Genomic DNA, 11,456 nt, shown 5'->3' on the forward strand with positions numbered 1-11,456 from the left:
TGTTATTTATAGTTTGAGTTCAGTTGTGATGAAGTTTAACCTGTTTTTGTGTCTCTGTCTCTCTGTCTCTGTCTCTCTGTGTCTCTGTGTCTTTGTCTGTGTCTCTGTCTCTGTGTCTCTGTCTCTCTGTGTCTCTGTGTCTCTGTCTCTGTGTCTCTGTCTCCGTGTCTCTGTCTCTGTGTCTCTGTCTCTCTGTGTCTCTCTGTCTCTGTGTCTCTCTCTCTGTGTCTCTGTCTCTGTGTCTCTCTGTCTCTGTCTGTGTATCTGTCTCTGTGTCTCTCTGTCTCTGTCTCTGTCTCTGTGTCTCTTTCTCTGTGTCTGTCTCTGTCTCTGTGTCTCTGTCTATCTGTCTCTGTCTCTCTGTGTCGGTGTCTCTGTCTCTGTCTCTGTGTCTCTGTGTCTCTCTGTCTCTGTGTCGGTGTCTCTGTCTCTGTCTCTCTGTGTCGGTGTCTCTGTCTCTGTCTCTCTGTGTCTGTGTGTCTGTCTCTGTGTCTCTGTCTCTCTCTGTCTCTGTGTCTCTGTGTCTCTGTCTCTCTCTGTCTCTGTGTCTCTGTCAGTCTGTCTGTCTGAACCAACCTGATCCTCAACACGTGAAACCGGTCAACCTTCAGCAGGTAAAGCCTCTTTGTGAAGCAGGTAGAGTCTGGACAAGATCCAGCAGGTAGAGTCTGAACAAGATCCAGCAGGTAGAGTCTGGACCAGATCCAGCAGGTAGAGTCTGGACCAGATCCAGCAGGTAGAGTCTGAATCAGATCCAGCAGGTAGAGTCTGAACCAGATCCAGCAGGAGATCTGCAGTCTGGTTCTACTGGTTTCACTGGGAGAGAGACTCCAGCTGTCTGATCTCTGATTTGTTTAATTTTGTAGTACAAAATAAAAGCCCCATTTAGCCCTAAACAACTGATAAATCGATAATTAATATCAGATTGATCAGCTAGTGATGACATCATGACTGAACAGTACTGGAGAGTAACTAATTACATTTACTCAACTACATTCAGCTGATGATCCAGTAAAAAGTGTTGAATGCAGGACTTTTACTTGTAGTGGAGTATTTTCATTGTGGTACTAGTACTAGGATCTGAGTACTTCTTCCACCACTGCATCTGAAATATGCTTTAAATTATAATAAACTTATATAAGAGAGTTTTTTTTTCCTGTACAGACGTAAAATCTGATCTGAATATTAAAGTAAAAATATAAACCTAAAATCTACAAACACGTTTTTCCATCCTTTTTAAAAAATTATTTTATTCCTTTTAATTTGATATATTTTTATATAATTTTCTTTTCAAGATTTAGTTATGGCCTGAGTAGTCATTTAAATAATAATAATAAAATTTTTCTCCTATTAGCGCTGAAAATATTGATCAACAGGAAATTAATTGATTAGAGAATTGATGAATTGTTTCGGTTTTAATATTTTAATTGAATGTTTCTCACACGTTAATATTTGCTGTTTTACTTTCACAGAAAACAGAGAAAAGCAGCACATTTCCACATCAGAGAAACTCTAGTTATGAAATATAAAGATTATAAATGTTCAACTTTTTATTTAAACTGAGATGAAACAGAGAAAATTAACAAATCTGAACATTTCAAAAACTGGAACCAGATCTTATTTTTATTAGAGAAATTATTTAAATTAATTAATAATCTATAACGCAGTCAGGACTCAATCATCTGTTGTGACGTCTTGCTGTAGTTTTTACCTAATTTAATATTTTGCAGCGAGGATGTCGACCACTCTGAAACACCGACTGTTTGTCAGCGAGCCGATGGGAAACAAGTCGGTGAGGTGTCTGCCGGGCATCGGAGAGAGTCGGGCGTCGAAGCTGGAGCAGCAGGGCTTCAACAGGGTGAACGAAACACACAAAACTACGGCGTTTACATCCGTCATGTATTTGAGATGATCAATTATTTTATTATCGTTTTAAACTGTCAATATTTTCTCTATAAAATTCATATTCAACTCTGAGTTGTGTCAGTAAACCTGACAGTCCCAACTCAAAGGTCCACTTATTTGCCTTTTCCAGGGCTTTCAGCCATGTAAACTCATATAATAAAGACCTTTTTATAAATTCAAATTTGAATCAGTTTAATAACTTTTATTGTAAACTTGAATCTCAGACTGTTCAGACTCTTTGATGAATCTGATCCACGTTCTTCTTTTTTTGTGTGTGTGATTTTCATGTTTTTTTTTAATGTGAGTTTTTGTGTGCATGTTTTTTTTGTGTATTTTTTCATTTAGTTTTCCGCGTGTTTTGTTTCTATATATATATTTTTGTGTTTGTCTCGTTTTTTGTGTTTTTCATGAATTTGTTTGTTTGTGTCTTTCGTGAATTTTTTATTTTTTATGGGTTTTGAATTTTTGTTTTTTTCTGTTTTCCCAGTTTTTTTTGTGTTTTAAATGTGTTTTTTTATATATATATTTTCTACGTTTTTTTCCATGTATTTTAAATTTTTTCATGTTTTCTGTGTGATTTTTTTAATGTATTTTCTGTGTTTTTTTTCATGTTCTCTGTGTGATTGTAATGTATTTACTGTGTATAATTAATGTATTTTCTGTGTGTTTCCAGGCCGACGCAGTTCTGGGTCAGTTCCTGAGGCTAAATAGAGACCGTGGGGGGTTCACCAATTGGCTGAAGGATGCCAGCGGCGCGAACTCCCGTGAGGCCGGATTGTGCTATGACTGTCTGGGGGAGTGGTGTGACAACAACCTCTGAGACTCCGCCTCCTCACCAGAGACCCCGCCTCTTCACCAGAGACCCCGCCTCCTCACCAGAGACCCCGCCTCTTCCTGTTCATCCCGAGCTCCTCACTTCCTGCATCTGAAGCTTCAATCACAGCTCATAACTCTGTTGGCTTTAAAGCGTTTCAGCCGGCTTCACGCCAGCTCGCTGTGACATCACAGGTGTTTGTTTCCTGTTTTTATGAGCTTGTTTCTTTGGGGAAAGTTGAATAAAAGCTTTGTGTCTGAATAGCTGGTGGTGCGTTCAGGGTCTCTACGGAACGTGTAAGCTGGTGACACATTAAATCAACATCAACGAGGTCGTGTTTCATTCAGTTTGCAGTATTTCACAAGAAAAGAAGCAACACTAAATAAATGTTGTACAATAGAAGTATTTTTCTGTTTTGACCATCTTGTGTCTGTGGAGGACAGAACCTGCTCAAAATCAAAAATAAATGAATAAATTAGGTGATAATTATGTGTAGAAAAAATATTAAAAATAAATGTAGCCATTAATTAATTGATAAATTGTGACAAATTTGTTTGTTTTAATTTGCTTCTTTATTTATTTATATTTGTATTAATTCCCTTATTTGTTTACTCTTCTGTTTAATTTTCCTTTTTATTTATGTATTTATTTGTATACATTTTTTAATTACTTTATTTAGTAAATGCATGTAAATATTTATGTATTTTTGCTTTTTTTTTAATTATTTCTGCAGGATTTCCCTTTGCATTTCACTCTATTTATTTCCCCAAACGTATTTATTATTTATAAACATGCATTTAAAAAGAAATATAAAATAATTAAAAAATAAATGCAAAAATATATAAATACATTTAAAAATAAATATATGAATAAATAAAATTAAACAGAGGAGTAAATAAATAAGGGAATATATACAATGATAAATAAATAAAGAAACAAATTAAAACAAATATCAATTTGTCACATTTTATCAATTAATTAATGGTTACATTTATTTTTTATATTATTTTTGCCACATTTAATAACATTTAATTATTGAGTCATTTATTTATTTATTTTTGATTTTGGCAGGTTCTGTCCTCCATTTGTGACCTCCTGATGCTAAACTACAGAATAATAGTCCACAGCCATGTTAGCGCCCCTCAGTGGCTGTGACCAGAACAAGAAGCCTTTACAGATATCAGCCAGTGGAGGAAGAAGTACTCCCATATTTTACTGCAGTAAAAGTACTATTACCACAGTGTAAAAGTACTCCAGGTGTCGGTTGAAGCTCCGTTTGATCTCCACGACGTCACCGAGCTCCGCGATGCCGCGGACACTGATCTGCTTCCGCTTCTCCTGGTCGGTCAGCGGAGCCGCCATGTTCACACAGAGACAGCTGCCAGGAGGAGCACGGAGAGCGGACTGGGAGGTGAGGACAAGCCGCTGGAGTGAAGGAGAATCACCTGTCAGGTAGAGATGATCACCTGGCAGGTAGAGCAAGAAGAACAACACGCAGCCGCGAAGACACGCCCACAGAGGAGACCAGCTGGTACTGAGGGGGCGGGGCCTGGAGGGACCAGGAATAAGTCACAAGTTTACGAGAAAAAAACAGTTGTACTACTTTGAGAATAAAGTCATAATATTGTAAAGTAGTAATTTTACGTGTTACTTTATTTTTTTCTCGTAAAGTTATGACTATTCTCGTAATATTACGACTTTTTTTCTCGTAAAGTTATAACTTTATTCTGGAAATCTCACATTTTTTTTCCCTCAATGTGGCCCTAATACTCTGTCGCACATTTGCACTTTGGCCCTCACTGCATTAGACTTATATACTATATACTTAAACCATAAACTGTGTTAACTTCATCACAATGATTAAATGTTTTGCGGCTCCAGACAGATTTGTTTTTTTTTGCTTTTGCTTAAAATGGCTCTTTTGATAGTAAAGGTTGCTGACCCGTGATCTAAAGTAACTAAAGCTGTCAGATAAATGTAGTGCAGTAAAAAGTACTATATTTCCCTCTGGGATGTAGTGGAGTAGAAGTAGAAAGTAGCAGAACATGGAAATACTCAAGTAAAGTACAAGTACCTCAGAATTGTACAGTATTTGAGTAAAAAAATCACATACAAACAAATCTCTCTCATGCAGTAGAAAAATCAGTTTAAGTGTGTCAAGGAGCTATCGCAGGTCCTTCCTTCCTGCAGCTGTCAGACTCCACAACCAGCACTGCTCCCAGTAGACCACTTACACTTACACACCAAAAAACTGACAATAACCTGATATTTTATCTGTTGGAATTTCATTCATTCATTCATTCATTCATTCTCACTGTGCAATATCATTTTCCACTTGTGCAATTTTGTTAATAGTCTGTTTATTGTCAATACTGTATATACTGCTCCTATTTTTATACTCCTTCTATTTAAATGGTTCATATTTTGTATTTTGTTACACTTTGTTTAGCTCCTTTTTACTGTGCTAGCTGATGCTTCTTGTTTTTCTCGTTTTTCCAGGTTTCAGAATAAAACGCCTACCTGTTCTGTTAGAACAAGTAAAGTTTATTTGGGGCGGGAGGCTTCCTCGAGGAGTTTGAGGTGTTTTCTGAGTCTCAGGTGAGTCGCACCGCTTCATGCCGCTTCAGGTAACTCTCAGGTTCTGTTTAATGTGTTATTTGTGTAGTTTGAGTTCAGTTGTGATGAAGTTTAACCTGGTTTTGTGTCTCTGTCTCTGTGTCTCTGTCTCTGTCTCTCTGTGTCTCTGTGTCTCTGTCTCTGTGTCTCTGTGTCTCTGTCTCTCTGTCTCTCTGTCTCTGTGTCTCTGTGTCTCGGTCTCTCTGTCTCTGTCTCTCTGTCTCTCTGTCTCTCTGTCTCTGTGTCTCTGTGTCTCTGTCTCTCTGTCTCTGTCTCTCTGTCTCTCTGTCTCTCTGTCTCTGTCTCTCTGTCTCTCTTTCTCTGTCTCTCTGTCTCTTTGTCTCTGTCTCTGTGTCTCTGTCAGTCTGTCGGTCTGAACCCACTTGATCCTGTAAAAGCATGACCCATTTAGTTTTTGCATGATAAGGTACCAGACATTAATTCGGAGTATATTTAATCTCAAAATGTTACTTAATTTTAACAATTAATCATGTTTGAAAACTTTCTTAAGACTCTAAAACCCCCTGCAGTGCACCGTAGACAGCAGTCTAGATTTAGTCAAAAATATAGTCAGGTTTGGTGCATTTATTCATATACCGATAGTAGCAGAGGAGGATTTTTTATCAATCTCTATCTTAAGTATTGTATTTTAAATTGCATGCATTTAAGATTAATATTGCGAATAGAGTCTGGCTTGTCCTTCATGCGAGATTAAGGTCTTGTATGGGGGAAAGTGGATCAGACTCTATTCAATTATCCGACAATTTTAATATTTCCTCAATTATCGACCAAAGAACATGATGTATGAAGAGAGCTGTAACTTTGCATATTTACTGAGTCACTGTTGTTTAATTCGGCTGAAGAATCAGGATTATTTAGTGTCTTATAGATGTAAATATCAATTTAAAGAATAATTTAAATGCTCCAAACAAGATGTATTTCAAAACAACAAAATTATGATGCAATAATAATAATAATATTAAAGAAAGTAGAAGCTAAGATAAGGCTGAGGATGAATACAGTGAAGATAAATTATAACATTAACGTCAGTGTTAAAGCAGCAACCTTTGAGGAGGAACTGGTTTATGTCCTATAAGTTTGTGTTTAATGTTGTTTTTGGACTGACAGATCCTGAATGTTCACAATCTGTTTCCTGTTCAGATCTTTATCTAAAAACTGCCTGCTCTGCAGCTGATGTTTATCTGTGGAGACAAAACTGATCTGATATCAGCACTGAAAGAAGTTCCTTATTTACCTCTGTCTGTGTATCTGTCTCTGTGTCTCTGTCTCTGTGTCTCTCTGTCTCTGTCTCTGTGTCTCCATTTCTGTGTCTCTGTGTCTGTCTCTGTCTCTGTGTCTCTGTCTCTGTCTCTCTGTGTCGGTGTCTCTGTCTCTGTCTCTGTGTCTCTGTGTCTCTGTGTTTCTGTGTCTCTGTCTCTCTGTGTCTCTGTCTCTGTCTCTGTCTGTGTCTCTGTGTCTGTGTCTCTCTCTGTCTCTGTGTCGGTGTCTCTGTCTCTGTCTCTCTGTGTCGGTGTCTCTGTCTCTGTGTCTCTGTGTCTGTGTGTCTGTCTCTGTGTCTCTGTCTCTCTGTCTCTGTGTCTCTGTCTCTGTGTGTCTGTCTCTGTGTCTCTGTCTCTGTCTCTCTGTGTCTCTGTGTCTCTGTCTCTCTGTCTCTGTGTCTCTGTGTCTCTGTGTCTCTCTGTCTGTGTCTCTGTATCTCTGTCTCTCTGTGTCTCTCTGTCTCTGTCTCTCTGTGTCTCTCTGTCTCTGTGTCTTCGTGTCTATGTCTCTCTGTCTCTCTGTCTCTGTCTCTCTGTGTCTCTGTGTCTCTGTGTCTCTGTCTCTCTGTCTCTGTCTCTCTGTCTCTCTGCCTCTGTCTCTCTGTCTCTCTCTCTGTGTCTTTGTGTCTATGTCTCTCTGTCTCTCTGTCTCTGTGTCTCTGTCTCTCTGTCTCTGTGTCTCTGTCAGTCTGTCGGTCTGAACCCACTTGATCCTGTAAAAGCATGACCCATATAGTTTTTGCATGATTAGGTACCAGACATTAATTCGGAGTATATTTAATCTCAAAATGTTACTTAATTTTAACAATTAATCATGTTTGAAAACTTTCTTAAGACTCTAAAACCCCCTGCAGTGCACCGTAGACAGCAGTCTAGATTTAGTCAAAAATATAGTCAGGTTTGGTGCATTTATTCATATACCGATAGTAGCAGAGGAGGATTTTTTTTATCAATCTTGTTTAGCTCTTTTTTACTGTGTTAGCTGATGCATCTTGTTTTTTGCACTATCCCTTTTGCTGCTGTACACTGCAAATGTCCCCACTGTGGGACTAATATAGGAATATCTGATCTTATCTTTCAACGAGTCAGCTTGACGCGGCTCGTTTTTCCGGGCTTCAGAATAAAACGTCTACCTGTTCTGTTAGAACAAGTAAAGTTTATTTGTGGCGGGAGGCTTCCTCGAGGAGTTTGAGGTGTTTTCTGAGTCTCAGTTTAGTCACACCGCTTCCTGCCGCTTCAGGTAACTCTCAGGTGATGTTTAATGTGTTATTTATAGTTTGAGTTCAGTTGTGATGAAGTTTAACCTGTTTTTGTGTCTCTGTCTCTCTGTCTCTGTCTCTCTGTGTCTCTGTGTCTTTGTCTGTGTCTCTGTCTCTGTGTCTCTGTCTCTCTGTGTCTCTGTGTCTCTGTCTCTGTGTCTCTGTCTCCGTGTCTCTGTCTCTGTGTCTCTGTCTCTCTGTGTCTCTCTGTCTCTGTGTCTCTCTCTCTGTGTCTCTGTCTCTGTGTCTCTCTGTCTCTGTCTGTGTATCTGTCTCTGTGTCTCTCTGTCTCTGTCTCTGTCTCTGTGTCTCTTTCTCTGTGTCTGTCTCTGTCTCTGTGTCTCTGTCTATCTGTCTCTGTCTCTCTGTGTCGGTGTCTCTGTCTCTGTCTCTGTGTCTCTGTGTCTCTCTGTCTCTGTGTCGGTGTCTCTGTCTCTGTCTCTCTGTGTCGGTGTCTCTGTCTCTGTCTCTCTGTGTCTGTGTGTCTGTCTCTGTGTCTCTGTCTCTCTCTGTCTCTGTGTCTCTGTCAGTCTGTCTGTCTGAACCAACCTGATCCTCAACACGTGAAACCGGTCAACCTTCAGCAGGTAAAGCCTCTTTGTGAAGCAGGTAGAGTCTGGACAAGATCCAGCAGGTAGAGTCTGAACAAGATCCAGCAGGTAGAGTCTGGACCAGATCCAGCAGGTAGAGTCTGAATCAGATCCAGCAGGTAGAGTCTGAACCAGATCCAGCAGGAGATCTGCAGTCTGGTTCTACTGGTTTCACTGGGAGAGAGACTCCAGCTGTCTGATCTCTGATTTGTTTAATTTTGTAGTACAAAATAAAAGCCCCATTTAGCCCTAAACAACTGATAAATCGATAATTAATATCAGATTGATCAGCTAGTGATGACATCATGACTGAACAGTACTGGAGAGTAACTAATTACATTTACTCAACTACATTCATCTGATGATCCAGTAAAAAGTGTTGAATGCAGAACTTTTACTTGTAGTGGAGTATTTTCAGTGTGGTACTAGTACTAGGATCTCAGTACTTCTTCCACCACTGCATCTGAAATATGCTTTAAATTATAATAAACTTATATAAGAGAGTTTTTTTTCCTGTACAGACGTAAAATCTGATCTGAATATTAAAGTAAAAATATAAACCTAAAATCTACAAACACGTTTTTCCATCCTTTTTAAAAAATTATTTTATTCCTTTTAATTTGATATATTTTTATATAATTTTCTTTTCAAGATTTAGTTATGGCCTGAGTAGTCATTTAAATACTAATAATAAAATTTTTCTCCTATTAGCGCTGAAAATATTGATCAACAGGAAATTAATTGATTAGAGAATTGATGAATTGTTTCGGTTTTAATATTTTAATTGAATGTTTCTCACACGTTAATATTTGCTGTTTTACTTTCACAGAAAACAGAGAAAAGCAGCACATTTCCACATCAGAGAAACTCTAGTTATGAAATATAAAGATTATAAATGTTCAACTTTTTATTTAAACTGAGATGAAACAGAGAAAATTAACAAATCTGAACATTTCAAAAACTGGAACCAGATCTTATTTTTATTAGAGAAATTATTTAAATTAATTAATAATCTATAACGCAGTCAGGACTCAATCATCTGTTGTGACGTCTTGCTGTAGTTTTTACCTATTTTAATATTTTGCAGCGAGGATGTCGACCACTCTGAAACACCGACTGTTTGTCAGCGAGCCGATGGGAAACAAGTCGGTGAGGTGTCTGCCGGGCATCGGAGAGAGTCGGGCGTCGAAGCTGGAGCAGCAGGGCTTCAACAGGGTGAACGAAACACACAAAACTACGGCGTTTACATCCGTCATGTATTTGAGATGATCAATTATTTTATTATCGTTTTAAACTGTCGATATTTTCTCTATAAAATTCATATTCAACTCTGAGTTGTGTCAGTAAACCTGACAGTCCCAACTCAAAGGTCCACTTATTTGCCTTTTCCAGGGCTTTCAGCCATGTAAACTCATATAATAAAGACCTTTTTATAAATTCAAATTTGAATCAGTTTAATAACTTTTATTGTAAACTTGAATCTCAGACTCTTTGATGAATCTGATCCACGTTCTTCTTTTTTTGTGTGTGTGATTTTCATGTTTTTTTTTAATGTGAGTTTTTGTGTGCATGTTTTTTTTGTGTATTTTTTCATTTAGTTTTCCGCGTGTTTTGTTTCTATATATATATTTTTGTGTTTGTCTCGTTTTTTGTGTTTTTGATGTATTTTTTTGTTTGTGTCTTTCGTGAATTTTTTATTTTTTATGGGTTTTGAATTTTTGTTTTTTTTCTGTTTTCCCAGTTTTTTTTGTGTTTTAAATGTGTTTTTTTATATATATATTTTCTACGTTTTTTTCCATGTATTTTAAATTTTTTCATGTTTTCTGTGTGATTTTTTTAATGTATTTTCTGTGTTTTTTTTCATGTTCTCTGTGTGATTGTAATGTATTTACTGTGTATAATTAATGTATTTTCTGTGTGTTTCCAGGCCGACGCAGTTCTGGGTCAGTTCCTGAGGCTAAATAGAGACCGCGGGGGGTTTACCAATTGGCTGAAGGATGCCAGCGGCGCGACCATCCGTCAGGCCGGATTGTGCTATGACTGTCTGAGGGAGTGGTGTGACAACAACCTCTGAGACTCCGCCTCCTCACCAGAGACCCCGCCTCTTCACCAGAGACTCCGCCTCTTCACCAGAGACCCCGCCTCTTCACCAGAGACCCCGCCTCTTCACCAGAGACCCCGCCTCTTCCTGTTCATCCCGAGCTCCTCACTTCCTGCGTCTGAAGCTTCAATTACAGCTCATAACTCTGTTGGCTTTAAAGCATTTCAGCCGGCTTGACGCCAGCTCGCTGTGACATCACAGGTGTTTGTTTTCTGTTTTTATGAGCTTGTTTCTTTGGGGAAAGTTGAATAAAAGCTTTGTGTCTGAATAGCTGGTGGTGCGTTCAGGGTCTCTACGGAACCTGTAAGCTGGTGACACATTAAATCAACGTCAACGAGGTCGTGTTTCATTCAGTTTGCAGTATTTCACAAGAAAAGAAGCAACACTAAATAAATGTTGTACAATAGAGAAGTATTTTTCTGTTTTGTCCATCTTGTGTCTGTGGAGGACAGAACCTGCCAATATCAAAAATAAATGAATAAATTAGTTGATAATTGTGTAGAAAAAATATTAAAAATAAATGTAGCCATTAATTAATTGATAAAATGTGAGAAAAATGTGTTTGTTTTAATTTGCTTCTTTATTTATTTATATTTGTATTAATTCCCTTATTTGTTTACTCTTCTGTTTAATTTTCCTTTTTATTTATGTATTTATTTGTATACATTTTTTAATTACTTTATTTAGTAAATGCATGTAAATATTTATGTATTTTTGCTTTTTTTTTAATTATTTCTGCAGGATTTCCCTTTGCATTTCACCCTATTTATTTCCCCAAACGTATTTATTATTTATCAACGTATAAACATGCATTTAAAAAGAAATATAAAATAATTAAAAAATAAATGCAAAAATATATAAATACATTTAAAAATAAATATATGAATAAAT

The 11,456-nt window shown here is 37.6% G+C and overlaps 2 protein-coding genes across 2 annotated transcripts; both read left to right on the forward strand.

Annotated features, from left to right (window-relative positions):
* Positions 1 to 583: 583 nt before the first annotated feature.
* LOC119495576 (barrier-to-autointegration factor B-like) lies at positions 584 to 2,761 on the forward strand. Its single transcript, XM_037782213.1, has 3 exons — positions 584 to 614; positions 1,731 to 1,858; positions 2,579 to 2,761. The coding sequence occupies exons 2-3, from the start codon at positions 1,736 to 1,738 to the stop codon at positions 2,723 to 2,725; spliced, it is 270 nt and encodes an 89-aa protein (XP_037638141.1). The 5' UTR covers positions 584 to 614; positions 1,731 to 1,735; the 3' UTR covers positions 2,726 to 2,761.
* Positions 2,762 to 8,431: 5,670 nt separating this feature from the next.
* Positions 8,432 to 10,971, forward strand: LOC119495577 (barrier-to-autointegration factor-like). The gene is made up of 4 exons (XM_037782214.1): positions 8,432 to 8,461; positions 9,552 to 9,679; positions 10,392 to 10,542; positions 10,623 to 10,971. Exons 2-3 carry the CDS (start codon positions 9,557 to 9,559, stop codon positions 10,536 to 10,538), a joined length of 270 nt encoding a protein of 89 aa, XP_037638142.1. The 5' UTR covers positions 8,432 to 8,461; positions 9,552 to 9,556; the 3' UTR covers positions 10,539 to 10,542; positions 10,623 to 10,971.
* The last annotated feature ends 485 nt before the right edge of the window (positions 10,972 to 11,456 follow it).

This window comes from Sebastes umbrosus, chromosome 10 (assembly GCF_015220745.1).
Source record: "Sebastes umbrosus isolate fSebUmb1 chromosome 10, fSebUmb1.pri, whole genome shotgun sequence".
NCBI classification, from domain to species: Eukaryota; Metazoa; Chordata; class Actinopteri; order Perciformes; family Sebastidae; genus Sebastes; species Sebastes umbrosus.

Bases quoted from the DNA above. Each gene is read 5' to 3' on its own strand.
- LOC119495576 (XM_037782213.1), top strand. From the start codon at position 1,736: ATGTCGACCACTCTGAAACACCGACTGTTTGTCAGCGAGCCGATGGGA. The intron at 1,859-2,578 runs GTGAACGAAACA...GTGTGTTTCCAG, and splicing joins AGCAGCAGGGCTTCAACAGG to GCCGACGCAGTTCTGGGTCA.
- LOC119495577 (XM_037782214.1), top strand. From the start codon at position 9,557: ATGTCGACCACTCTGAAACACCGACTGTTTGTCAGCGAGCCGATGGGA. The intron at 9,680-10,391 runs GTGAACGAAACA...GTGTGTTTCCAG, and splicing joins AGCAGCAGGGCTTCAACAGG to GCCGACGCAGTTCTGGGTCA.